Source organism: Panthera uncia (assembly GCF_023721935.1).
Source record: "Panthera uncia isolate 11264 chromosome D3 unlocalized genomic scaffold, Puncia_PCG_1.0 HiC_scaffold_8, whole genome shotgun sequence".
In the NCBI taxonomy this organism is placed as follows: domain Eukaryota; kingdom Metazoa; phylum Chordata; class Mammalia; order Carnivora; family Felidae; genus Panthera; species Panthera uncia.
In genome coordinates, this window is record NW_026057586.1 from 19,789,767 (window position 1) to 19,813,559 (window position 23,793).

At 39.9% G+C, this 23,793-nt stretch overlaps 1 protein-coding gene across 9 annotated transcripts in view; it reads left to right on the forward strand.

Annotated features, from left to right (window-relative positions):
• Window positions 1–23,793, forward strand: part of TCF4 (transcription factor 4) — a 243,940-nt gene that overhangs the window by 69,032 nt on the left and 151,115 nt on the right. For 7 of the 9 annotated variants that reach the window (XM_049619967.1, XM_049619973.1, XM_049619975.1 and 4 more), the window contains one exon: window positions 2,775–2,839. In XM_049619967.1, the coding sequence (XP_049475924.1) occupies window positions 2,775–2,839 (65 nt within the window). Of the gene's footprint in view, window positions 1–2,774; window positions 2,840–4,066; window positions 5,298–23,793 lie in introns of those variants that run through there. The other 2 variants (XM_049619969.1, XM_049619968.1) reach the window with 2 other exon arrangements.

Below are 23,793 nucleotides of genomic sequence, written 5' to 3' on the forward strand. Positions count from 1 at the left end.
TGGCTGCGCTGCCTCTTTGGTACCTCGCAGACTTCGACAGAGTCCTGGACGGGTGCCCATTGATGTCATGGAAACACTCAAATTACTGAGAATGATTCATGTCTATGCTGGTCTCTTATCCTCCCCCACACAAACAGGAGTAGATTTTTAACCCTGACAACTTGTAATTTGCAGTGGGTTTATTTTTGTATCTGGATAAATATTTTTTAACAAGCAAAATTAAGATTAAGCAGTCTGTATCTGATATGATAGTAAAGAATGCTGGGTCTATGTAGCCAAGAGTACTTTGGGGACTCTGTGCAGCGTGAATTCATATTCTTCTCATCTCTCCCTCCTCCTTCTCTCCCTTCCTTCCTACCCCCTTGCTCTTTTCATTTCATTCTCCCTCTCTTTATTTCTCTCCTTTCTCTTCCATTTATTTTCATTCATATTCTCTTTCCCTCCCTTCCTCCCTCTCTCTTCCTTCTTCTTCTTCTTCTTCTTCCTCCTCCTCTTCTTCTTCTTCTTCTTCTTCTTCTTCTTCTTCTTCTTCTTCTCTCCCTCTCCCTCTCCCTCTCCCTCACCCTCTCCCTCTCCCTCTCCCTCTCCCTCTCCCTCTCTCTCCCCCCTCCCCTCTCTCCCCCTTACTATTTGCACTGATCTTCTACCTTTAAAATGATGGAAGGAATAGCCCCAGCTTATATATATGAATTGAGACAAATCCTGGTAGGAACCAGGTCTCTGTGCTGGAGTCAGGGGTGGGAAATAATACCAGGTGGTGAAATTCTATAGGGGATAGCTTCAGTAATTCCTTCTAGAGAAAAATTAGATAGCCCTTCTTCCTTCCTACTGTATTTTGCAATTGATTTTTAGAAATTACCCAAACAGGACACTAGATGTTTGTTCACTTAACTGGGAAGTCAGAGTAAATTCTCCTTTATCCATCTATCTTTCTGTCTGTCTGTCTGCCTACCTCCCTACTCCACCTGCTTTTCTGATTGTTAAACAAGTGGATATTACATCAGAGTGAACTATGTGGTGGCTGTATTGAAGCTTTTTAGACATAAGAGCATAAGGAAGGACATATGTCATTTGATAGCTCATAAAGGTCGAGCTTTTTCTGTTAGTAATATTTACAAAGAGAAATTAAAGAGTATAAGTTTACACTTGGTTTACACAGAAGAGTACGTATGTCTGTATGACCACTTATGCTTCTGAAATGGGTAAACGTGTCTTTTCTTTAACGTAAAATCCTCATACAATGAAAGTTATTCTCTTAGATCTTTCTTGATAGACAGTCTATGAGATGGTATCCTGTTTCATTGGAATTGAAACTGATACGGACATTGATTTTCTACTTTGCCCTCAACACAATACCAGAAATGGGGCAGGGGGGAAGTGTTTTCCTAAGCCTGAGATTCATTGAAGCTAGTAGAAAAGTTAATACCGAGAGAGAAATTTTAACACTCAGGTTTGGCTTTTTTTTTTGAAAATCATCTTCCATTTTATGTATATAGTGACTTAGCTACAAGGTGCACTTTTGACAAGATAGAAGATTTATTAAAGATAGGTTCTTTGTGTGGTGTCAGGAAGGTAGACTCTAATAGCATTGTCATTGAACCAAAAGATAAAAAATGACTACTGTTACTTTTAACATTTATTTTAACTGGAGTTGAGGGAGGAAAACTTGGGGGTTGTAAACTTTAGAAGGATTTCAATTCAGTGTCTCAAAATACCACTGTTGAGTCTTCCCATTGGAAAAAAGAACAGTAGAGTCCTGGGTGTAAAGTACTATGCACCCTTAAGCTCTACTCTTGAAGAAAGAAGTAACCCTCCCTCTTGGGGTGGGGCTTATGTTCTGGGCACCTAGTCATGTCACTAGTCCTTTTTAATGTCCTAATACGGATCAATTTTCTATGACAACTCTTCATATGTCACTAAATTCTACTGCTTAGATCTCTTGAAATGTGGTTTCATTGTCTCCCTTGCAGATTATTAAGGCTAAAGATACTTCTAAAATAAACAAATGAGCAGCCTTGATGTTATCCTTAGATGTGGCCAGATAGCATCTGAGGCTCTATATATCTCTGTAGAGCCATCTACGGATAAAAACTGAGTTGTTAGAATTGGAACCAGACACTGACGTTGCCTTATTCCTTGTTCTACTGGGTCAGTTGGTAGAATCTGAATTTGGGTTCAGAGGGGGCAATTTTTCAAAAGCCCCCTTTCCCAAATGTAAATTCCATCATCATTTCGATCATTATGGGGTGTACCCCTGGGAAAGGGAGCTTAAAAAGAGAGAGAGAGAGAGAGTCAGAATTTTGAGTAGTTTCTTTGCTATATTCACCATCTGGAGAGCCTTGATTGATTAGCTTTGGCCTCACCATTAAGTGTCAATATAATCAATGGGAATTACTAGACTAGGGTCATTACATAGATAATTTGCCTGCTGTGTAAATAAAAATGAAATTGTTTAAATTTTGTGAGAGAAAGAAAGTGAAAATAAGGGCTGACAATTTGTTTGTTAGAGAAAGTGGAGGCCATTGGAATGACAGTTTTTGGAAGTGTGGAGCAGTTTGGCTAAGAATAGGAATGAAGGATATTTTTTTTCCAGTTTATCATAGCCAGAGTGAGGAAGTGCTGTTCCCTCTCTTGCTTGCATACATTTGCCCGTAGTGCCTACTTTACGTATGTAAACATCGGGGAAGAGAAGTGGATGTCTGTTACCTGGAGATTTTTTTTTTTTTTTTAAAGGAAAAACGTAATTTACACTTTTTTGTTGTTTCTCTTGGCAGGTAAAACAGAAAGGGGCTCCTACTCATCTTATGGGAGAGAATCAAACTTACAGGGTTGCCACCAGGTAAGTGAGACTCTTGCTTGGGGAAGGGTTGAGAGAATTAACCTGGTAAATGACGGTTTGTTGTGTAAATTAGGTGATGCATCTTAGACTGTGGCACTAAGATGCACCGAAAGTCTGCCGATGCCTCCCTCTTCTAAAAAGTAACGAAATAACACAGACCTTGGAAGTAATAAACACCTCGTCTCTAGATCCCTGCTGTATCAGAACTACATTCACTGGCTTGTTTTTATTTTTTAATCCATCAGCCGGTACCAGTGGCACTGTTTGCAAACCAGCAACGCCGGTTAAAGTGGTTCTATCAAAAGAGTTTATTTGCAATTAAGAACTTGAGAATTTCTCACACTAGAAATACTTCATGCAGCCATGTGTCAGACCCTGGGTTCGGGTGGTTATTGCCCTAAATTATAGTTTTCATAGGGGCTGTATGATGTTGTGTGAAAACAGGGTTGTATTGAGGGATAAAAATGTCTGTGAAAATATGATTTGTTGTCCCTTTTTGTTTCTGAATTGTTTTTGGCTGGAAGTCAAGGCCAGCAGGCTAACAGCAAAGCCGTCTCAAGGGAAGCATGCGTGAGCTAGAAAAATAAGAATACTTTAATTAAATAATAAAATGCCAGTGTAATACAAAGGTATAGCATGTGTGTGTTTGCGTCTGTGTGCACTCTGCATTTGCATACTTTTCACTGCCCAGAGAAAGCCCAGTTCTGAAAATAATATCCAGAGCCCAAAGTATAAGCTTTAAGACAATTGAGTTTTTATAGATGTGTTCTTATTTATTTCACAATTGGAATTAATCGCATCTTTAAAATCTTTTGTTTGGGATTTCTTTTTCTTTTTTGCATTGGTTTCTTACTTTGGAAAACTCTTGATAAAATTGAATAATCCTGTCAAATATTCAAAGCTTTCTACTGTTTATTCCTCGTTTAAGCAGAATGTACCTTCTTGTGCTAGAAAGGGAATGCTTGCTCTCTGGAACCCTCTCACCCTCCCATTTTCTTTAGTGAAATGGGTAAAAAAAAAATCAATTTTGAATTTTTGAAACAACCTGTTTAATATATCCTGGAAAACGTAAGCAAATAGTTTTAGCAATGAAATAGAGCCCGTGAAGGATGAAGGATTTACCTTTATGGATCAGTCATATGTCACTAAAGGTGGAATTCTGGTGGAGGTTTCTTCCCGCCCCCCCCCCCCCCGGATATATTTGCATTTTTAAAGTTGCCTCCTCTGGCCCAGCTACCAATTCAATCCTATTCGGCATCTAAAAGATTGGTTGCGATGAGGGGAACCGTGCTTGGTTAAGAAGTCCTGCTGCACAAGCTGCAGAGTACAGTTCATGGCAGTTTGTTTGGAAAGAATTCTGCAGGAAAGAAATTTACAGCCATTCCAGCGCAACGGAAACATCTTTGGAATGTGAGTGCAAATGTTCGGGGCAGATAGCTCGGGCGACAAGCCTCTTAGTGCCGAGTCTCTAGTGTAAAGCTCCCAATTCCTGCAGAAGAGCCGGTTCCTGTGTATCTGGTTTCTGAGGGTCAAGGCAGAGGTCATTAGAGTTTTGGGGAGAAGAAAGTTGACAACATCCTTCCTTTTTGCAGATGGTCATGGCAGAGGTCTCTGTTTTCGCTGGGCCTCTTTTTCTGGTCAATGAGAGAATAGGCTTCCTCGCCCCTGTATCCTTTCTTACTAATAGGAATTGGCGTGATTCCTCACAGACACAAAGATTTCCTCTGCTGAGTAAGCGCGAGGCCCCTTAACTTGTTAAAGCATCATCCAGACCGCGTGAGTCTGTCTGTGTATGTGCAGGGACACAGACCCTCCCTCGGTTTGTGGGAAATACTTCCCTCGGGTGAAACTGAAGTGATTTTTTTGGCAGACACAAGGTGAGGAGTGGAAGGGGGCAGAGGGTGGAGTAGAGGTGGACGGACTGGTGTGTGATGGCTGAATTTCCGGGCCTTGGGAGGCTCGTTTTGAGACATTCATGTCCAGGAAAATTCTGTTGTATATAGGAGTATGAGTGCATATGCTTTTCTTAAAAAGTCTTCATAATGTAGCTGTGGAGTGTGGCGATTCTGTCATTCTTATTTCTGCTTCGTGGTCGTGAGTCTTGCAAGAACCGACTATCTCTGTGCTTAGCATGGTCTCAGCAGTAACCATAAACAGTGTGATCACTTAAGGATAAATAAAAGAGCAAAATTTTGGAAATCCCCTGATTGAGAAAATTGAGGCTGGAGAGGAAAAGTGCACATACTATGAATTTCTTCTGCTTTCCGTGAAATTTGGGAATAGAGCAGACCATAGTGTGTCTCTTCCAGTGAATGTTTCTCTTATGCCGAATTGCTTTTTGAATCCCCGTCTCCAACACCAGCTATGCAAACCAAAAAGAAAGGCAAAGTGTCGGGTACTTGGGCTTCAAGTCTAAGTAGCAGATCACAGCTGAAATGATTCCCCACTGTGTGGTAAGGTGAGTGGCTTCCTGGAGAGAAAGCTTTTGTTTTCTCCTGTTTACTACATTATGGAGATGCTGGGTGGAAATCCTATAGATGGTATATGCCCTGAGGAGCTCCAAAAGCAGCTTTATCATATTATAACAATGTATCCTGTGGACTTAGAGGATTGAGCACTGTTACATGGGAACATGCTTATTCCAGTCCCAAATAGCCTTTTGTCTGGTGTAGAGAAATAGCGGTGGTAAGCAACAGGTAGCAAAATGCTGTCCTGGAGAAATAAATTATTATTTTGAAGTGTATGGTATTTGAAAATGCATCAGGTTAAAAAAAATATTACACGTATCTGTGATGTCCCTCTTGAGGATTTAACATGAATAGTGAAAAACATGTGGCTTTTTGAAGAGTAGATATTTTAGCCAAAAAAACAAAAGCTGGCAGGTTCTTTTTAAGTTGTTTTCATTAAAAATAGTAATATGAATTCATTAATGCATTTCCACGTAAAATTATCAGAAATAAACATGGTAACTTTTTCAGACTTTTGAAACTGTGTAGATAATGAACCAATAGGCAAAAGCAAAGCGGCCAAATGGACTTTTTTTTAGTCCTCACTAAATATGGCAAAACTAATTTAAATCAAATTGGGGTACGGAAATCACACCCAGGCTTAAAATGTTCTTGCCAAATTGCAACCTCATACTACTTTTACTGAGAGAAAATAAAATTTATAATGGAAAGTCTGACAGAAATGAAAATGAGCGGAAATGAAGTTTTTTGCAAGATAGTCCAACCTCTATCCGGTAACCAATAACTAATACCTAATGGGCATCATTGAAGATCACAAAAGGAAAAAAAAAACAATGTCATTTGCTTTTGGCCTCTTTTGCTGCTTTGAATAGGATGTTTGGTGAATGCAAACTTTTTAATCTTGCCGAGATCTTCTGTTTTTGAATGGAATGATGATGTCAACACAAGTGATTGTTATTAAGGCAGAAGTTTTCTCCTTAAATGAAAGTTCAGGATGGATTATCAGGAATTGCTTGTCTTTTCTTTTTTGGGATATAGACCAGGTCTACAGCAATCGTTTCATTATTAGTATCTCCTGGGCAAGTTTTGTGGGGTGTGTGTGTGTGTGTGTGTGTGTGTGTGTGTGTGTACTATATGGAAAGCTGGGCCCTATCTGAGACCAATTAAATTAGAATCTTATGAGTTGGGCCTTTGCTTTTCTGACAGTTCCCAGGTGATGTACTGTGTACCTAGGTTTGATGGTTTCCTAGAATGTTCTAGAGGAATGTACTGTATTTTAAAGATGTGTTCAAAAACTGGTATTGCCAGTGACCTTGAAAGAGCTTTTAGACTTTTTGCCTTAATTTGATTATTCAAGACATGGATATAAACTGCATAAAAACTTCATTTAAAAGGCAGTGAGAATTAGTGATTTACTGAAAATCAGGAGGACGCCTTGATGTCTTTATACAAAATTCTGCAACTGTGAATGTCCCAGCCCATATCTTGTTTTCTCTAGTGAAGTCCAAGGCTCTAACCTCAACTGCATTCTTTTTCTTTCTCAGCAAGTAATCAAATAGGACTATGCTGATAAAGTTATTTGATGTTGAGACCTTAAAACCAACGGGATTTAAGAATTAGGCATAATCTCAGATACTTCTGTTAAATTCCAGAAACTTTGAAACTATAGAAAATGGATCTTCTCTATATGAAATTTGACTTGCTCATAAACTTCATTTTTGATTCATTGAAATTAAACATTATAGTTGGTTCTGAAGCGAATTACACATTTATGAACTGATTGTTTTTCTTTTGATTATTTTTATTTTTGATACAGACAGAATTACAAGTGACTTAATTCGAAAACTTTTGGCCCCTTTAAGTTTTCCTTATCTAAAGTCAAAATAGGAAGCATGGAAGCAAAAAAGGCATGAAATCCTTTGTTCTTAAAAAAAAAAATGGCTACTTGGATCTTGTGGAAGCAGAAATGCATCTTGTTTTTTACTTTGACATTACACTTAAATGTTTGTTCACAGTGGACAGTAAATCAGTCTGGGTCCAATGCATTCTTCCGAGGACCCTCTACCGCCCACGTACTGTGCCTGTGTATTGCCTTATGCTTCCCTTCCATAGCGCCTCTTGGATTGTTGAATGCTGATTTCCGGCGAGATTCTGTAAACTCCTACAAGGCAGGGGCCACGTTGGCTTTATCTTGCACTATGTGTACTCTGTGCCTAGCAGGGTGAGAATTGTGATAACCTAAGGTTTGTGGCCCCAGCATCACAGTTTGAGACCGGGAAGTCGGAATAGCAATGTATGGGAACCATTAGTTAGCATTGTTTTCATGCCTACAAAAATGAGAAAATCCATACTGTCTCAAAGAAAGTCCTTTGGAAGTCTGCCCTTCTAATGTGCTGTGCAGACCCCGGAATGACACACAGGTCATAGCGTGGAAAGTCACTCGTCACTTATAGGGCGCCGGGTACTGGCCCCGTGCTGGTCTCACTGTTCTAGGCTGAACGTTCTCAAAGGAGATGATGAGAGAATTCTATGTTCTGGGTTTCCGGTGGGCATGTTATTGGAACCAAAGGTGAGAATCCAGTCCCATCCTTTTGGAGTATGCCAGTGAGGACAGTGGGGCACAGTATTTATAATCGTGATGACTTCAGACATCACAGGGCCCGAGTTTACCGCATGTGTGCCATCGCGACTGTGCCCCAGGCAGCTGTTCACGCAGCAGCTTGTTTGTTTTGGGGGCATTGTTAATGGGTGGACCTCTCACCCAACACCAGCCATCCCAAAACTCACCAAAGGGGAGAATGGAGACATTCTTTCATCGCATTGGTGAGCAGATATTTATTGGCCCTCTACCTGTGTGTTAGGTGCTATGGAAAAAAACAAGGGGAGGCTCTTACATGTTTTCCCTTCAACCCCCATAGCAGCTTTCTGAACAGAGACCATCAAGCTCCATTTATTTAATTAAAAAAATGTTTAGACATCTTACGTAGCATAAATTTCCAGATACTTAGAAAAGTTGAAAAAACAATAAAATGAAGTGTCGTATACCCACCACTTATATTAAACAGTTGCTAATATTTATTATATTTGCTTCATGTAGATAAATGTATATGTACATTTTTCAGTGAACCATTGTTAAGTGGCAGACCTAATAAGATTTCACCCCTAGATTTTTCACGTCTTTTAAAATTAAAAACACTTAGCCATTGAAATAAAATACTATTATCACTTCTAAAGAAAATAATAATAATTTCCCAATCTAATACCCTATTTGTATTCACATTTCTTAAAATGTCCTCCCATGAAAATGTCCTCAGTAGCTTTTTTTTTTTCAGTCATCGCATTCATGCGTGGTATTTGGTTTCTGTTGTCTCTTTATAATTTCTTTTAAACTAGAACAATTCCTGTAATTAAAAAAAAATATTTACTTTAAAGAAATCAGGCCAGTTGTCTTGAAAAATATTCCCCTATCTAGAATCGTCAGCTTATTTCTTTGTGGTACTGTTTAATTTGTTATCTATCACTTGTCTTACCTATAGATTGGAAATTATGTCTAAAGGTTTATTCGTATGGGTGCTACACATTTTGGGCCCGAGTATGTCATAGATGATGCTATCTGCTTCATATTATTTTCCATTCGGAGGCATATAATGTCAAGTTATGCTGCTACTGATGATGCTGACTTTAATCACTTGGTGAAAGTGGGGATCCCCAGATTCTTTCTCTTGTAAAGAAATCTTTCTCTTCTTGCAATCAGTAAACAGTTGTTGTGTTGTTACTTTCGCACTGGGCAGATATTCCATTTCCTCAGTACTCTTAGGCTTGATGGTTTTAGCATACATTGATGATGCTTGCTTTTGAAGTAGTGATTAAAAAAACACATCATTTCATCTTAATTTATAGCTGATATTCTTCTGTAAAAAGCTTTCTTTCATTGCTCGTGTTTTAGCACTGGTAATTTAAATATTTCATACATATACAAGTTTAATGCTAATAATCCTTGTATTAAATATGGTACTGGAGGGAACTGGAAGCATTAAAGCATTTTTAAAGTCTCTTAAGGTATATTGGTTAAAAAAAAAAAAACTGTTGTGGCTCAGGGTAATGGTCAGAAAAGCTTTAATTGCAAGAAGAATAAGGCAAGTATGTTTCCTTGCAAACTAAACTCTAGCATTTTGCTGAAATTTTAGACCTTATGACAATGTCTATATCACTCGCTCTTAGATGAATCTTATAAGCGGTGGAGTTTCTCTAGATTCTCACATTGTCCCCTCTATACTCCAGTAATTATTCTTAAAGACCTCACAAGACTGACTGTCAGTGGCTGACCGACTGAGTCCGAGTCCGATAGGCAGCTGTGATTCTCAAAGTTGTCTCGGTGATGGTCACTGAGATAGTGGGTCTGGTCCCTCCCCAGTCCTTGCACAACCCGGATGTGGCTGATGAGTGGCTGTCAAAATGAATGGATCTCTAAAAGTTAGTCCGAGCTCAATCTAGAGGAAGCCTGGGAAGTAATATTAGGTGCCAGTAGAAACTTTTATGCTGATTGTTATTGTCCTCATTTAATGATTAAGAAAGTGAAGCCCAGAGAAGTAGAGCAAGCAGGACTAAGGTCACACCCCAAGTGAGCTTCAGAGCCAGATTCTGAACTCTGAAATAACTGGTTTTAAAGCCAGTGCTTTTCCAGTGTGGGTTCCCTGCTGCCCCACCTATGACGAGGTTTCTAGGCTCAAAGATCCATATTGCAGCCCATCTGGAAAACCACTTTTGGTAGGTACCAGGCCCACTGGAGAGTCTGGGCCTAACATGGTGCCTAGGATAGTAGCTTCACTCAGGTCTGTTAAGGATGTGCTAGAACTCTGTGCCCTTGGCGGGAGGTTGGTGGTGGTGGGGGGGGGGGGGGGACCACATGGCTCCTGACTGCCTGGCCCTTTTTGGTTGTTCTTATTTTTAAGTAAACCGCCTGTGTCTATATGCATGATCCATTCTGTAATTTCAGAATTAGCATGTGTAATTTCATTAAAACCAATAAAGCTTCCCTGTGAAAAGGCTGGGGTAGAATATGCCAATTCACATTTTAGCAACAGCATGAACACTTTCTTAAAAATGTATAGATTATATTTGGGCCTTGCTTTTTGTGCAATGCAGGCAGAATATGGTTTGCTATTACATGAATTTGGATTCTTCATAGAGCAAACTAGTTTTCCAAAAATACAAGAACTACATAGAGTCAAATTCTAAAACCATACCTTTCTCAGGCTCTTAAATGTGACCCCATAATTTTTCGATTATGGCATTTAACTCACTTGTGAAATACATGAAATGACATATATGTGTTAGAAGCACAGGCAAGTTTTATACAACAGTTCAGGACAGTGAGTGCATGAAAAAAATGAAATTGCTTTGAGATGATTTATGGGACACCAAAAAGAAAAAAAGAAAAAGGAGTCCTGGTATCCAAATGGAAATTTCACTAGAATCTTGGGATTAACTTCTCTTTTCCTGTAAGACGTATTTGGGAGGTTTTAATAACCACTAGCAATTAGGAACTCAGTTCATCTTTATATGTTTTATATGTAAAGAGAAAGGGGAAAATCAATTAGTGACTAAACAATTGGTTTCACACTGACGTGTACTTGATAAAAGTTAATGTTGAAATGAGCCTGCCTATAGTATAGAAATCGGGATAGCCCTAAAGCTTCTTTCCAGAAGGAAGGAAGTATACTCCCAATGCCGTGTCAGGAAAACTTTTCAATATAAAATGGCAGAAATATTTATTCCTTTATGAGCATGCTTGAAATGGTTTCATCACTAAGGAGGTATCTTCTGGAACTCTTAGAACAGAAGACCCCCAAGTTAAAATAGTGGGAACACTGCAAGATCCCAACAAAACCCCATAATCTTTTTAGAAATAAATACTTTAGAAAGGAATAGATACCGAGTCTGCTGCCGGACCTGATACGGTAACCTGCTTAGAACTGAGCCTCATCCTTTGAAAAATTGGGTGTCTGTGTTCTGGATGTTTATGTGGATTTCTTTACATATACTTTCACTCACAGATAAACTAAACTGAGCTTCCTAAAGCCTGGACCTTTTATGTTCAGTGTGTTATTTATTATCCAACAGAAGTAGTTTCTTGGGAGAAGAAAACCGGCATGAATACATAGTTGCATTTGCTTTAGGATTTCTAGTGCATAAATGTTTTTTTCATAGTATGGCACTTATTTTTGTACTTAATAAAGGGAGAAGTCCAGTTTTGGTGGGATAGCATTCTTGGCCTGGCACTTCCCCAGATTTTGTTAAATAGAATATGTCATCACTGTTTAATTCTTATGGTAACTTAATGAAATCTATGTAACCGTTGATTTCATTACTCTCTCCTTTCAAAAGACATCTTCTAGTGAAGGCTTTCTATGACATTTAAAAAAAAAACGCTAGATACATCTTATTTTCAACCTACCTCAAAGCCACATTTGTGTAAATTTGGGACAATGACACTTCAGTGATAAGAAAGTAATTAGGAGGAATATCATTGAGCTTTTCAAGCAGTGACCATTCTCTAGAGCTCTAGATGTGGGGGTACCTGTGTATCGAGGTCTGACTATGCATGCACACGGAATAATCTGAGCTCATTTGTACAGTGATAATGAACAGCAGGGCACTGAATCTTTTCAGTTTTATTGGTATTGTATACAGTAAGTTATTAAATTTCATCTTTGTAATACACCTGCAGTAAAATAACAAAACATTGCTGCACTTAAGGAACATGTGTGTGTGGTACAATGCCCCCCCCCCTCATTTCAGCCCCCCCCCCCCCCAACAGCTGCTTGCAGATTTCAAGATCCATTGTATATATTCCCTTGAGCCCACCTCTAATAATCGAGACACATCTGCCATCGCAGTATTATAGGCATATGTAGTTTTATTGAAAACTATACCTGTAAAAAAATTAAATAACTCCTACCTCAATTAAATTGGCAAGCTACCTTTTGCAAAGATCATATTGCAGACCTCCTGAGACCCAGTGAGTTCATTTTATTCTTATATTACAAATCACTAAATATGTTATTTTTATTTAGCCAAGTGGCTCATTTTTCTCATTCTTTGATAATAAGTCACTTTCATCTATTCTCACTTTTGTTTTCCTTTTCCACCTCATCTCCACATATAAAAAAAAAAAAATACCATGCAAGTTGTATGAAGGAAACACTGAGAGCCTCGCTGCAGTAAACACAGGATAAATAAGGTCAAAGGGAAAGGACCCAGCATGCAGCTTTAATTTTTAAGTGATTATTAAATAGACATAAAGGTTAAAAAATCAGGGTTAAAATATGAACTCATCTTGTGCTTTGATAGAGATTTTTACAATCTGTTTTGAGATCAATTTGATCACCATAATGGCAGAAAAGGAGATAATATGAAGAAAGAACGAGTTAAGAGGTCATACAAAGCATACATAGATGATTAGATTAGATTCCTTACCTTAATATTTACTTTTTTTTTTTGAAGAATGGGTCAATAATAAATGTCTATAAAATAAATTTTTATTCATACAGGAATAAAACAAGTATGTTAGGGTGTCTGTATAATTATTCATAGTAAATTAATCATGCCACAAGTACAGTGATTTAGTTAAGAAGAAAAGTTTATGAGCTTGCTTCCTATTGTCAGAGAAAATTCCAAGGACTAGATGGCCACTATATGAACAGGAAGAAAACTGTGTACCCTTTTAGGAGGATGTGAAGGTTCCCCATCGCATAGTTTCTTAGAAAGAAAGAATGTTTTGTGCTATTCAAAGGGCAGTGTGTGAATGGACTGAGGGAATGAGACATGGGTGCCTGTTCCCCAAGTGAGTACACTTACGAAATAGATCCTCTGATGGCAGTTGGAAAGTGGCTGGTTCCGTAGGAAAAAGTCACAGCTAAATAGTACGTGATTGTTGCCCCAGTGTAGGTAGGAAATCAGGTTGCCTTATTGATCACCAGTCAGGATTAAAAATAGTCGCATTTAGTTTAAATGATGGATTTTCTTTTTTAATAATCAAGACTGTTGATTAAAACTGTTGGTCATTTAGTTCCACTGGGGTTGCCTGTGCCCATGAGATTATTCTCGGTCTCTGATCAACTAGGGTATTTTCTGCCCCTCTCACAGTTCACAGAGATTCAGAGTCTAGTGGGGATAAAAGGCCAAGTCCTAGGGGCACTTGGCTAGCTCAGTTGGTAGAGCATTCTGTTTCTTGATCTCAGGGTTGTGAGTTCAAGCTCCACGTTGGGCGTGGAGATTACTTTAAAAAAAAAAAAAAAAAAGCCGAGTCCTAGATAGGGTCATTGCTGACAACTAGGATCCCAAACCCCAAGAGAATCAGAATTCAAGATCTTGGAAGGATTTCAACTTTGTGAGTTTGTTTGTGTTATAGAAAAATACATTATACATTCTAAATAAATTTTTTGAACAAAACTCATGCACATGTGGGGGAATACTGCTTAATTCAGGCCATACTATTCCTTGGAAGCCCCATCAACAGAAATTTCTTCTCCTGGATGTGATTACCTTCTGTAGAAATACCTATTGCCAGTGCTTTTGATCTGTTTCTCTCACTGAGCTCTGCAACTCAGAACTGTCATGTGTAGAGTGACCGGTACAACACAACATCGACAGTGGTAAAAGATCTGCTGTGGACAATGACATGTGGCAAAGAAGAATGTCAACAGCTGCTACTACTCTGACATTGTCCCTCAAGGAGTCTTTCTGCGTCTCTACCATTTAACTGTCTCAACCAAAGAGAAATCACTAATGTAGATCTGTTCTCAGTCCTGTTGACACTTAGTTACTAAGTAAGATTTGCTTCAATTTGTTTCTAGAGTACAAGTCCTGGGTGTCATATTCTGGTAAGAATATTTAAGTTTAAGGTCTTATACGTGGAAGAAGGAACTATACTTGGATTTATTTCTAGGAGAACTTGTTCTCTATTCCCTTTTGCAGGTAACACATACATCCTATCATTCCTAGAGTCCAGACTGTCTCTATTTCATACCTCATTACAAAGCAGATTTTTCTTCTCATTGTATCCTAAGTAACTACATTGTTTCCTAAATTTCATAGTGTACCTTCAAAAACTCAGATGCCAAGATTGGAGGCTCCTATGGAGTTCTATTCAATAGGTCTCCCTTAGTTACCTGGTGCAAACAATTTTACCTGTGTTCTAGGTATTTGTAGCTACTGCTTTAGAAACAGAATGGAGACATACTAAATCAGCTCTGTAGAACCTCAACCAGCAATCAGAACATTCCAGAACATTCAACAATAATATATTCTACCATACCTTCATTTGGGTGTTCAGTAAATATGTATTATGAAATAGCACCCTATTTCTCCCCATCTCACCCCCTGAAGATCATGATATCACTACCCTGGTAGAGGGTTTGAGCTAATAGTACAGTCATCTAATTGGAGGCTCTAACTCATTACTTTCCAAATTTCATATTCTTACATTTATTTAGGTATATTTTTCAAGGAGATAGAGTAAAATTTGGCAACTAAGGTTTTGTGCTTTTGACCTTGAATTTTAGTGATGGAATTTCCCCCTCAAGATTAGTCCTTCCATCTGTGTTCGCTTGGTGACTGACCTCCAGATGCCATCTGAGACTGGTTTGTCTCCCTCACCCCCAGAAGCCCTCAGTTTTCAGACTTCATGGACTCGGCTTCCTCTACCAATACATCAGCCCCACCCCCCCACTCTCGCAGTCACCACTGCTGCTCTCTCTACTGCTCTAGTTTCCTCTGTCCCCACCTTCTCTCTCACGTGGCGGCTGAAGTGCTTTTCTGCGCAAAATCCTGATGCTGTTATGCCCTTGCTTAGCCTCCTTTCATGGCTTCAGAGGCCCATCCTTACCATGATGTACAGACTCTTGGTAGCCTGGTCCTGGCCTCCAGACTTGTCCCACACACTCACTCACATCTGTTCCAGCCATACTGAGCTGTTTGTAGTTCCCTTAAGGGCTCTTTCATAATTGTCTCTGTCTTTACAAGAGCGCTTCCATTGGCCTGGAATATCTTCATCCTCTTTCTCCTTCTCCCCTTACATTCATTTTACCAGGTGACTCACACTCTTTATCCAAGATTCAGTTCATGCCTTGTTTCTTCCAGGGACCCTCACTGTTACACCCAGGCCACAATGAGGGGCCCTCTTCTGTACACAGGTGCCACTGCTCCTGACAGTTGTCACACTCCCCACAGCCAGAGAATGCCAGGGAGCAGGCCCGACATCTCCATCCCTGGTGCCTAACAGAGGACACTCGGTGAGTGTTTGCTCAGATGTCATTGGATGGATAAGTAAATGAATAAACACACCAACAATGGTAATGAATCATATAACTGTGAGCAAATGACGTATTTAAGCACTTTCGTGCAAATTTCTTGTCTTAGATTAATCATGCCGGTGACCCCAGTGAGGTAGGGACTATTTTCAATCCCCATTGATAACAAAACAGAAGCACTCACAGAAGTTTTGTCACTATTAATAGCAGGTGGCAGAGATGGGACTAGGGGGCAAAGTCCTTTGGCTCCTGATTTATCATTTTCCCTATCACTTCTTTATTTCTGGATAAAGTTGGTGACACTTTTTGTCAGAGCAAATGGCCCACAGAGTCTTCTCGTAGATGGTTCCCCTCTCTTTTCACTGTTAACTTAGGTATCATCTAGCTTAGTGCACTGGGACCTCTGTCAGTAAGACCGCATTTCTAAGGAGGCTATGATGAACCTGGCAGTCTGTATATCGAGAGCATTGCCTTTAGAGGCCACGAAAGAGAGCATGTATTTTGAATGTTTCTCGTAAGTAACTACAAATTGCACACAACGTGGTACATATTCCCTACAGCATCAGTTGCCGGTCAGTGGTAGTAACTCTACTCCACTGGTAGAAAGGCCACAAGCTGCCTAAGCATGGTGAGGCCTTGAAGCCCATGGGTGAAGTACAATACCAGCTGTGTCTCGGGGCACCTGGGTGGCTCAGTCAGTTAAGCATCTGACTCTTGATTCTGGCTCAGGTCATAATCTCATGGTTTGTGGGTTTGAGCCCCACATCGGGCTCTGCACTGACAGCACGGAGCCTGCTTGGGATTCTCTCTCTCCGTCTCTCTCTCTGCCCCTCAAAAGAAATAAATAAACTTAAAAATAAAATACCAACTGCGTCTTGTCTCCCAGGTTTCCTCCTTCATTCTCCTGGGTACATCTTACCTGATAGAGGCTGGGTAGAAACAGGAAGAAGTGGATGAGCTGAGTAGATCATGATTTGCTTCTTCACGTTTCCCTCACGATTCTTTTTCTTTTAACCTTGAGGTTGGACACGAAAACAACAACAACAACAACTAATGATGATAATGAGTTTAACTTTTGTATGTATTATTGAAATCCTTAGGATAGAATGTCACAGAAAGGACTTAAATGCCACCTAGTACCTAATGCTGCTTTATAGCAAAATGGGAAGCTGAAGGTCAGAGATGTTAGGAGACTTGTCAGCTTTACACAGCGGACCTCACTCGTATGGACCCACCCTAAGTGGTTAACATTTCAATAGCATGTAACATTGACATTTTTCCTTGATGTCTTTGTAGGCTTTTCCTTCCAGAGAACATAGGGCTACCCTAGACCATGAAGTAATAGCCAGTAGCAGCTGGAGGTACTTCCTGAAGAAATTTCTAGATGCATATCCTTTTTGTTCAGCAACCACTGAATTGCACCATCACAGAGCCAGAGGGTATAGTTTGCTTGTAAATACTGAGTTTTTGAAATGTCACTGTAACATTGGAAAAATGTTGTCTCAGAAGGTTGCCAAAGTGACAGAATCCCGACATTGTAAATACCAGCCAACACAAGTGCTCATAAATGACAGGAATAAAATATATTTGACTAAATCCATAATAATCACTGATAACACTGTTTACCCTCAATGACCAGGAGCTGTGAACTTGGATAAAAAGCACATGTGTGCAGATATCATTAATGCGTCTGAGCCTCTAGCCATTCCAGAGTATTTTGATGGAAAAGCTCCCTAAATATGTGAAAGCTTTACAATAACTAAGAAGCAAGTGTGCAAGATAGGGTGTCAGGCAGCCCTAATGGAACTAGAGAGAGTCTTGACTATCTTCAGCACCCCAGAGGGCTGATAAGGCCCCCATTGTTCTGGTAAGAACCAGACTGTGAGCCAGGCGAGCAGGACAGTCAATACTCTATTTTCCATAGATGTGATTCTTAGAAGGTCCACTTGCCACGAGCAAGAGCTCACACACACCCCATGTTCTCAAGAGAAAGAAAATGTGAAATGAACTTAGAGATTAAAAGTCTCAGAGCAACAAAGGCAGGATTCCACGAGAACCCGAACTATACTTTCACTTGAGAGGGATGGCAAGGTGACCAGAACTCCCTCCAGTTGCTATATTTCTATAGCCCAGGCTTTTTCTCAATAATAACTTCTTCCTCTGTAGAAATGATTGCCTCCTTCCCTCTTCTGTTCTAGCATAAAAATGGATATTAGGGGCTCTAAAGGGACATGTACAAGGTGGCAAGCCAGTGTCACCCAAGCCTCTGTGATGTGGTTGTTCTCTCTGTTCCAAGCACCTCCCATCTCCCCATCTCCCTGGGAATGCTCTGGGACAATGGAGGATGCGTGGCAGAGGGCTGGCCCCTCCCAAGCAGGTGAAAGAGAGCCAGCCAGTGAAAGAGATAAGAGAGTGTCATGTCATTCCCAGGAGCTGCTCCCACCACTGCTTCGAAGCTGGGCGTGGGGACGAACTGGGGTGGCCTGGAATGACCTCCTTGATTTTAATATGTGTACAAAATACTTGGTCCTTTCCCTTGACAGGTTCCTATATTGTTTTATTTTTTTAATAATGAGCATTGCTTTCATAACTAAAACTGAAAGGCCACATTCAATATTAGAAATCCTCAGTGCTGATGACATTTGGGAAAAGCTACAAAATAACACGTTGCAAATTGACGTTCAACCATGAAATTATGGCAATTGTGCTTCTTGGATTTTGAAGTTTAGGAAAGAACTCATAAGAGGGAAAAAGCTTTCAGTCAGAAGATGTCCATTTTAGCATTAGCTAGAATAGTGGATTGGAGAATAGAGCCAGAAATGATTGGAGTGTCCAAGGCTATGTGATGTTGGTATATTTTGGTGTCCATGAGTAGGGTCTATGTGGCTGATAATACAGCTTTCAAAGAGTACGGGCAGAGCAGGGAGAGGGAGTATCCCAAGTCCTTCAGAACTCAGTGATTGGCCTGGCATCCTTGTGACATTAAACCCCGCCAAGGGGGATTCCCTGGACAGGGACCCAGTTTCAGGGCCTGCTGTTCTGGTTTGACTCAACAGGTTGAAGGTGTTGGTGTTGGAGAAGTGGTGGCTGGTCTTAGGCTCTGTCCTGGCACTGCTCCTTCTTGTTGGTCATGAATTCAGACAGAAATTGAATGGCTTCTTACACTTCTCTCAAAGAAAGACAGCTTTGTCTTCCAGAGATGAGCTAGAAGGCAGCAGCCATGTGGACATTCTGCCACTTGGGGCACCCTGCAGTGATGGTCTGATGGCCTGTTCTGCGGCCTTTGACAACTATGGGTACCTCCGAGGCTGTGAGCACCGAACCAGAGCTTGAAAAGCCTTGAAGTCTCACTTTTTCTCTCAAGTTTGAAGGACGCTTATCCCCAGTATCTACTCTTTCCACTTCTCCTTTTCACTCTTTAATGGTTTTAAAAATTATTTTAGAGAAACCATTTGGGGGTTTTATTTTAGGCATGACAGGCAGATTGAACTCTTGTTTGGATAGCTGAAGAAGAAGAGTTGCATAAAAGTGGCCAGGTAGAGGGTGGGTGTGGAAGATCTTTGCTACGTTATGGTCAGTTTCAGTGAGGCTGCGTTTTGTTAAAATTCATCTTTATCTAAAATGGACTTATGGTGTTTTGACTTCTGCAATGCAGGTGGACAGCCACAGATTTGACTCTGTATCTACTTTGGTTATCTCCCCTGTTTTTCTTCCTGAATCTTCTGCTTCCAACCAGCTGCTCTTTTAAAAACCAAAGACAAGTATGAGAGGGACAAGGAGGAGGAAGGGGGGAGAGGGAGACAGAGACAGAGAGAGAGGGAGATTTTTATGATCAGTGGGTAAAAATACCTGTCAGTCTCATAAGGTAGTTCCTTAGTGAATTTAGCATTTAATTATTAGTTTAGAGGGGATATCTTTGAGCTTAAGAGCACTTTTCTGCTCTCTGGGTCCCCTGGGTTTCTCCCTTCAGCCCTACTTTTAGATTCACTCCAACATAACCCCCCTCCCTCAAATATTTAATTATTTGTTAAAGCTCAGAATTTCAGCTTCCTCTATGAGTCTCTATCCCCAAATTGCCCCCTGGTGGCTAGAAGGGAGAAAGACAAGATGAAGGATGGGGAAAAGGTAGATCATTCTGCCTCTTCATTTCTAATACATATTTCTCTCTAGGTATAATGGATACCAGTATAATTCAGTCTTGTTGCAGACTAGCCCTGAATAGGGTAGTACATCGCTGCTTCCTTTTTGAGTCATTTTGCTGCAGGGATTTCTCTTCCTGTTCTTGTTCCAGTTTCTTTTAGTCTCATTTTTGTTTCTACACATGTTGTGTTGACCAGAGCCTTTGTAACAGTACTAATAACACTGGGGTGAGTGAGTGAGACACACACACAGAGACTGAGAACAGGATAGCTGAAGACTGTACGTGCTGTCACTCCTTGTGCTGGCGTGAGCAGCACTGGGAAGGGCTGTGATTTTATAGGCAAGCTGATTAGCCAAGCACTTGTCACCTCCATGGCTGCTCATTGGCCTAGCGAGTGTGAGCATGCCATCTCATTGACAGCTGTCTGTTGTCAGAGGGCCATCTTTTCTCCTTTTCAGTGCGACTGAACACAGCAGAGACATCTGCAGAGCTCTTTGCAGCTGTGACAGTGTTGCCCTGCCTGCCAGCCCTCTCACTCAGAAGGAGCATAACTGAAGAGCTCAGAAAAGAATATTAACCCATTGGCCATCTTGGTTTGGGATATTTTGGCAAGAAAACAAAGTGTCTCTTTTTGAGGTGACCACAAGTCTTTCTAGATAGAGGAAGACATGAGATCCAGTGTCATGAAGAATTAGGCTAGTCGAGTGTAAAATGTCTTGGTAGTGATCGGCCAAGGGGTGGCAGCTGATCTGAGTATATGGGATAGGATGAGAAGTTCATCTTCAGGAAAGACCCAGTAGGGGCATATCTCAACTGTAGGACCTCCCCATTAGTGTCTTCTTTGAAGGTGACAGTGGCACATTTGACTTGGGTAACAGCAGTAGTCCTTGGGATATGTGTGCTTTTGGATGAAGTGTGGCTCTTGTTGTTTTCAAGCCAGATTTGACACTGCCCTGTTTGGGGCAGATTCCAGAATGTCCATGAGATCAGAGCCTCTGCATTTCGTGCAGTGTGTTGCTAACACTATAGAAATATGGGCTGCCTTTCTAGGACATTACCTATAAACTGGAGATACCAAGTTGGACTTTTGTGATGGGGAAGTGGTTTAAATGTTTATGCAGACGTCAGCATGGGAGTCTGAATGTTTAATTCTTTGCTTCTTCATCATGGTGTCTTCCAATGCAGCTCTGTTTATTTGAACATCTATTAGAGCTGGTACAACATGGAGACATGCAGGGCTTGCTTTGGACTGTGCCACAGGGATGCTTCCTACATTTGGAAATGATTTAGTGGTATGTTAAGTTTAACAGGAGGGAAATATTTTATTGTATTCATTTAAAAAAGCATTTAGAAAGGGAAAGTATGGGGGAATATTGAATACATTGCTTTTTACTCTTTCCTTGCTTTATGCAGTTCCCCTCATTCATTCTTTGCAACTTAACAAGCCTTTGTCACTGAACCTGGGTGAGAAAGGAAGATCTGAGAAAACTTGTCTAACTTGTTTCAGACTGTCTATACTTTAATGCTATACAAATGGGAGATAGTATTAGAGAAAGTTAGTACCATTAAACTAGTTGGAGAAAATTCATCTAAGAAGACAAGAAAGACTCTTCTTCTCGGTTGTTGTGTTTAGACTAAGTTAGAAATAAATGAGCAAAATATTTTGAGTCTAGCATCTCCTAGACCAGGGGGTCAGATAACTGAGTTCTTACCCTGCCCCCAATTGTACATAGCGTCATTTTGAAGGCTCAGTTTCTCCTGAGGCGTGGTCTAGATGGTTTCTGAGATCCCTTCCAGTTCCCCGGTGTCTGAGGTATCAGAATAGGTGATAAGAAAGGAGAATATCCACCAGTAGCCCTTAGAGATTTCAGAAATATTTGACATATTCCCAAAACAACAGCAACTCCTTGCCTTTGAGAAGAATAAGAAATGCAGAAAGTAGTCAAGGGATATACAGTTAGCCTCCATTAACTATTTTCTTCTTAATTTCTGTTTAATAGAAATGATAAATAATTTTCCTTTTTTTAAAAGTTTAATGAAGGTGATGAGAGTAGGGAAGAGAAGATAGTCAAATGGGACTGATGACTCACCTGCGTGGTTATGATTCCTCTTGGGAGATGGTAGCTTTGTCCAAGATACTAGGAGAGCTGTATCAAGACCTTATGCTGCAACATTCAGTCCATTCTAAGACATTTTTTCACATTTTAACACCTCAGAAATTTATGGTATGCCAATTTAATTGGCAACTTTTTTTCTTCTTTGGTGGTAAATAGACAATGAACTCTGTACATCATGCCTGTTTCAGGAAGGAGGGAAGTACACACTAATACATCCTCACGTAGAAGGAATAGTCTGAAACCAATTTAACAACTGCTGTAGCAGTTTTATAGCAGTTTCTTTTTCTAGAATTACTCCAGTTACATTGAGTCAGAAATGCCAGATATCTTTTCCAAAGGAAGGTCAAGAGTCGTTGCTAATTTCCAAGCTGGAACAATTCTCACCTAGTCCAGTATTAATCAAGGCTGTCAGTAAATCACTTAGACTGTATTTTTTTCACAGACTTTTAGAGTTTGTTGATGCTTTAGAGATACTCTAATTCCAAATTCTCATTTCATGGATGAGTAAATGGAGGTACAGGAAGTCTCTGGCCCAGGGTTCCATTTAGATAGAACCTGGGTGGCCAGATGCTCATTGTTGACATTCTCACCTCTAAGCTCCATACAGTGTAAGGAGAATGGGATTAACCACATAACGGGTATTCTGTGTATCTTTTGCTTGTACATCTGGGTGTTACACTTTATTTATATGAGTGAATGTGGTTGGATTCCATTGGTTCGTGTCTCTGAATGCTATACTTGTTTTACTGCCTGCTATGCTTTTAAATTCATAGGTGATTTAACAAGGGACGAAAGCCAAACTTGTCATATACAGTTTAATGTATACCACACTCTATGCTACAGTAACACCATTTGATCATCTTTCGGTAAATTATGCGATTGTTGAGAATGTCAAAGCAGTAGGCAGCTCAAAGGTGCAGCATAAGCTGGCGCTGCCTTAGCAAGTTTAGCATAAAAATGGTTGGTACAGCTGAGGTTACAGTGACTTACTGAGGTCTTGGCCTGGTTTTGTTATTTCTCCACACTGGGGTGTTTTCACTTTTGAAATGTGCATCTGGATTTAGTTTTTTTTCTTAAAAAACAAAAAACAAAACACAAGCCCTTTAAGGTCTTTAAATGTCAACACACTTGGAACACATTACATGTTAGTATCATATATATTCATTTATTAAACATTGATTTGAGTAACATTTTTAAATTTAGTAGTGATTTCCCAAGACACTACACCCTATTTGCTTCAAAATTGATTGGATGAGAAGAGAGTTGAATCTTAATTATTTATTTTTAGTCAGTTACTGTGCGATTTTAAAAATAAAGGGATTTTGTTTCAAGTCTCTCATTGAAAGAGATGTTGTAATGCTAACAACTTTAATTTTGAAATTATTCCAGCCTTATAACTTTTAATTTTGTTTTTACCAGCTCTGTTGATGTATAATTGACAAATAAAATTGTATATATTTAGAATATACAGCTAGCCGATGATTTGATAAACATATACATTGTGAAATATTTATCATAATTGACTTAATTAACAACCATCTCCTCACAGTTATTTCATTTATGTGGTGGAATGCTTAAGATCTACACTTAGCAAATTTTTTAAAAAAAGTTTTTTTGATGTTCACTCATTTTTGAGACAGACAGAGTGCAAACAGGAGAGGGGCAGAGAAAGAGGGAGATACAGAACCCGAAGCAGGCTCCAGGCTGTGAGCTGTCAGTACAGAGCTTGATGCAGGGCTCAAACCCATGAGCCGTTGACCTTAGGCTCAGGTCATGACGCTCAACTGAGTGAGCCACCCAGGCACCCCTACGCTTAGCAAATTTAGGTAAACAATACAGTATTATTAACTGTAGTCACCATGCTGTACATTAGATTCTCAGAACTTACTCATCTTATAACTGAAAGTTTTGCCCT